Source organism: Oryzias melastigma, linkage group LG8, assembly GCF_002922805.2.
Source record: "Oryzias melastigma strain HK-1 linkage group LG8, ASM292280v2, whole genome shotgun sequence".
NCBI classification, from domain to species: domain Eukaryota; kingdom Metazoa; phylum Chordata; class Actinopteri; order Beloniformes; family Adrianichthyidae; genus Oryzias; species Oryzias melastigma.
Window position 1 is genome coordinate 18,375,870 of NC_050519.1, and position 4,994 is coordinate 18,380,863.

At 40.2% G+C, this 4,994-nt stretch overlaps 1 protein-coding gene across 2 annotated transcripts in view; it reads left to right on the forward strand.

Moving 5' to 3' along the window:
• Positions 1-4,300: 4,300 nt before the first annotated feature.
• The window catches only part of cbx7a (chromobox homolog 7a), a 4,950-nt gene continuing 4,256 nt past the window's right edge, over positions 4,301-4,994 (forward strand). The window contains exon 1 of one of the 2 annotated variants that reach the window (XM_024272800.2): positions 4,301-4,699. In XM_024272800.2, the coding sequence (XP_024128568.1) occupies positions 4,631-4,699 (69 nt within the window). In that variant the 5' untranslated portion in view covers positions 4,301-4,630. The remainder of the gene's footprint in view (positions 4,700-4,994) is intronic. The other variant, XM_024272799.2, reaches the window with a different exon arrangement.

Below are 4,994 nucleotides of genomic sequence, written 5' to 3' on the forward strand. Positions count from 1 at the left end.
TTTACTTTTCTATTCATGAGGTTTTAGCTTTTGGTTTTCTGTTGAGTTTGCTATAGTTGGGTATCAGCAGAACAGTTTTAGTTTTGTTTTCCATTTATAACTGGGTTGTGTCAGCTTTCATGATGAGTCTTGTGTTTGAGTTGAAAATCCCCAAACTCCACTTGTCGACCTTGATGGGGATCGAACCTCCGGCTCAGCGAGGAAAGGCCCCTCTTTGGTGTAAACAGTGACTCGTGGTTGGAGGGCTCGGCCATAAACTAGTGCTCTTCCATTTTCTTCAGAAAAATACAAACACATGCGTTTAATGTAAACGCTGGGAGTGCGGGGCAGAACCGCAGATTCCCGGTAAAACAGGGCTGCTGCGTCTGCGCGCGCGGCGCATTTCCAGGGAAGCGCGCGTGTTTCTGGCACGTTTGGTGAGTCATGCGTGACTCATAAGTTGTGGGTGGGAGAGAGCGATGTTGTTGTTCTCCAAACTGACTCCCAACTCTGCTCCAGGAGTATCCGGGCAGATAACAGTCATGTGATTCCCGGGTCTCCTGTGGATTGCAGCCTGTAAACCTTCCAGTTACGGGAAAAGCCATGTTTTCGTCCCCGGCTGAACGCTCGCCTCCTCGGGGGGAGGAGGGACCGCGGAATGTCAGAAAGATGGAAAAATACTCCAAAGCAGAAAATTTCCGCTCCTGCTTTCAGACATGGCTGTTGATCAAGCTCTGCTCTGTGCATGACTGCGCCGTTTTTCAGTCGGTTCACACTTGAAACACTGATGTTTGGATTTTTGTTGAAAACGCGTCACCTTTAACCTACGGAAGCATGCTAGTGTCAAAATAAATACAAAAATTAAACAATTAAAAAATATATATAAATGTTAAAAATCAAAAGCATTAAAGAAAATGCAAAAACGTCATTGAAAAATAAAAAAATGTATTTATTTCATTTGCAGTTTATTCTTTGTTATATATATATATTTGAATATATTCTCATAGTTTTTCTTTCACTTTTATTTCTTGTTCACATAAAAAAAGCTTGTGATAACAAAAAATGTTTATTGATCTTGAAAGTGAAACTAAAAACTGGAATTTTACTTTTTACTTGATGACAAAAGGGGACTTGCTAACAAATTCCAAAAGCAATGACATGTCGAAAAACAGATACTATTGAAGAAACAACAACATGTGTAAAAACAATAAAAATGATATCAAATTAGATCAAATACTATTTTTAATATTTTTTCCTATACATCTTTACACCTTTGTGAGGAATTTTGAGACTTTTTGGAAACATTAAAAAGTATTACAACTCTATACCTGGTCAAGTGAATCGTTCAGTTGTGCTTATTTACATATGTCAGTTACATGTGTATGTTGCAATGCAGCATTTCAACACAGACTGTTAAAAAAACAGTGACATGTAAAATAAACTAAACAATAAAGTGTGAATATGCTTGTATTACAAAAAAGGGGAAATAAATTGATGAAAAGCAAAGTTAATAGAAAATAATTGAAATGATATTTTAATCCCAAGCCTATGGTCTCTGATGAAAAAAAATAATTGATACATTATTTCTGTTTACATGAAGGAACACATACAACTAAAAAGTTGTATTTGCACAGTGAGGCGCTTCTAGTTCATGAAAAGGTAATAACAAAATGGGCCCATGCAAACAACCGTATAAATATAAAAAGACAGGTAGCTTTTGTTAAGATTTTAAGCAAGTATTTTATTTGATGATTTGGGACTAATTTATTGGTAACTTCATTGAGAATGCTAAATGCAAGCAGATTTTAAAAAAATGCAATAAACCTGGATTTTCATCTAGCTTATAGTACACAAATGAATCATTTATTGAGCTGAATTTAAATCAAGGAAAATTATTACTTTTTTATCTCCACACAGCTGATCAGTGTTGCATGCAGTCCAGACAAAGTGAAGCCTTCTCCTCAGAGGTTTCATCGGATGAAGCTACATATGAAAGTTTCTGTACAGAGTTGGCATCTCAGTCAGCAAATTATTCTAACCGAGTAGTTATGAAAGTGCAAAACAAAGAGGTCAAAGGTCAGCGAGTTGAAATCACTCCCCAGCCCTGACCTGTTCATAAACCCTTCCTGCTGCGTCATCATATTCATCCAGCTTTTCAGCAGCTGCCATGGAAACAGTTACCATGACGCCCAGTGCCTGTAAGTGATGCAGCTTTCCAGGTGCAGGGAGAGCACGGACCAGAGGCCGCGCGTGAGTGGAGCTGCAGACCTGCAGGCGGATCAAGGATCAAATGAAGGAATATCAATCTAATAGAGCTTCTTCTTCCTCTACATTTAATCTCTTCACTTTTACCCCGCATCCCAACTGAGGTCTAAAAAGATTATTTGGTATTCAGGAAAAAAAAACATATTTAGGTTGCAACCTTCACTCACATTATTTTCTTTCCTTCTGTCATTTACAGGGAAGGATGAACAGCACAAAGAATGTCATTAGAAAGACTTTCAGCATTTAGATGCATTCAAGTTCCATATTTGGATCAAACGCAGCTTGAGAGTTGGACATCTTCATTTCCATTGCAGATTCTGATCTTTTTCCCAACTCAACTTGTGTTACATAAAAATGTTTGCTTCCCTCCCAAGTTCAGCGAGTACAGTGTTTTAAGTCCACTGGCTCACTGATCTGTCTTCAGAACCGCCTTAATGTGTGGCTATAATTGGACCGACATGCTCTGATGTGGAGCTCAAAGGAAAAAATGTTTGTTCCAGAAATATACATGATGCTTGAGCTCACTGGTTTAAGGGAGTATTACTGTAAATTTGACATCAAGAAATATTTAAGGATTAGTTTAGAAACTGATTTTGCCCTATGAATTTAAATAATTTTGCATGATTTATTTTATAGGGTTGCATGGGGGTGTAGTGGTTAGCGCTCTTGCCACACAGTGAGAAGGCCCTGGTTCAAATCCCAGCTGGGACCTTTCTGTGTGGAGTTTGCATGTTCGCCTTATACATGTGTGGGTTTTCTATGGGCATTCCAGCTTCCTCCCACAGTCCAAAAACATGCTGCATGGGTTTTTCTGTGACCTAAGTTAGCCCTTATATATGTAAATGTGCTTGTTTGTCATCATGTTACCCTGCTAGGATAGGCTCCAGCAACCCCATGATCCCATACAGGACCAAGTGGGTTTACAAAATGATGGATGGATTTGTTTCATATATAACATTTATTTTGAAAATGTAAAGGAGTGTATTGTGGTGCAGAAGTAGAGAAGTCAACCTCTGATTGGCAGTTTCAGGTTTGGTTCCCGCCTATGTGGTGAAGTGTCCTTGACACTGAACCACATATTCTGTGGTTGAGGTTGGTACCAGTGTTAGGCAGTGGAAAAGTGATAATTGTGCCACGTATCATTTACCATTTGTTCACTCTCATGAGTAAAAAAAAAAGTATGGGATCATTTCTTAAACAATGAAAGTTTCATTTAAATATAAATGGAATACATCCATCCATTGTATTCCCATTTATACAATGTCATAGAGTGTTGCTGGAGCCTATCCAGGCTGCTTTTTGGTGAATATAGGGAACATCCTGAACAGGTCAACCCATCCGTTGCAGTCACACACATAGACACGCCCACATTTAGTCTTTGCTCATTTCAGAGCCACTGATCAAACTGTGGAGAATGTTTAAATACTGTGGGAGGAGGCCCATGCATGCACGGGAACATCCCAGCCATATTTGAACCAGCATCTTCTCACTGGTGAGAAGTGCTAGCCAATGCACATCAATGCAGCCTCAAGGTAAATACTGTGGCAAAGAAAAGTGTTTTTTAAATGTATTATGGTGTATAGATCATTACACTACTAATGAATAGGGTCAGGGCGAGGATTATGGTTCAAGAGCCAGAGCATTTTCTTATATATCCATATTTAATGTATACATTCTTATGGTATACATAAGAATGTTTTTTATTTATGCAGATTAGCACATTTTTGTAATAAGATTATGGGCTTAGTGCAGTATTTCCTTTAAAAATGTTGCTATATATTTTCATTAAAGAAAAACTTCCAAAATAATTGTTTTAAAGATGCTGGAATAGTTTTCTTGAACAAAAAACGTTTTTATTTCTATGTTTAAATACATGTTTGCAGTAAAAACATTGTATAGTTAACTGTACATTGATTTAAAGTGTAATACAATGTAATAAAAGTAGTAATGACATCAACTAAAACCCTCCTGTAACTTTAGATTGTCAGTAACCTTGTCTCGTGACTCCTCCCTCCTCATTTCAGTCCCTCCTCTGCTTTGCACTCTGCTCCAATGCGCGTTCGCTGCATCGCTGCGGGAGCGCGCATTGGGGGCCTGTCCCTACGCAATGGAAAGGGGGCGCGCCCGACTTAAAGCAGCGCGCTGTCTAGTGTTGATGTGTCGCAGATTTTAAAAGTGAGCCAGGCAGGAGGCGTGAGTTTGCCGTGCGGGAAGCGAAGACTCTCGGGTGGAAAACTACCACCCGGACCATCACGCAGCGGACTCGGACACACTTTGAAGGCTTTCCCTCCCCGTCCTGCTGCAACTGTTCCGCCCGTGCGCCTCGACAACAACAAGCGGAGATCCAGTTGAGTCCTGTTTGGAACGTGCGTGGCTGCACGAGGACATGGAGCTGTCATCAATAGGAGACCAAGTGTTTGCAGTTGAGAGCATAACGAAGAAAAGAGTGAGAAAGGTGAGGAGAAGAGCCGCTGCAGACTTCCATTAACTCGCATAAGTTGCTCTGTTTTGCTCATTTTTAATGCGCATGTGTACATCCATCCCCGCGTGCAACTTGAAACTGGAACGCATCCGTAGTTAGTGTGACATGAAGCTGCAGTCTGACCGTTAAAGTTTAGCGATAGTTGGACGGCGCGTGTCCTTGCGGGGATGTTTTGGTGGAGCCTACGCAGTTGTAGTAAAACGCAGAAAAGGGGGTGTGTTTGCTTTAAGCCGAATTTGGGCCAATGTGCGGGATGCTGCGCACTTGT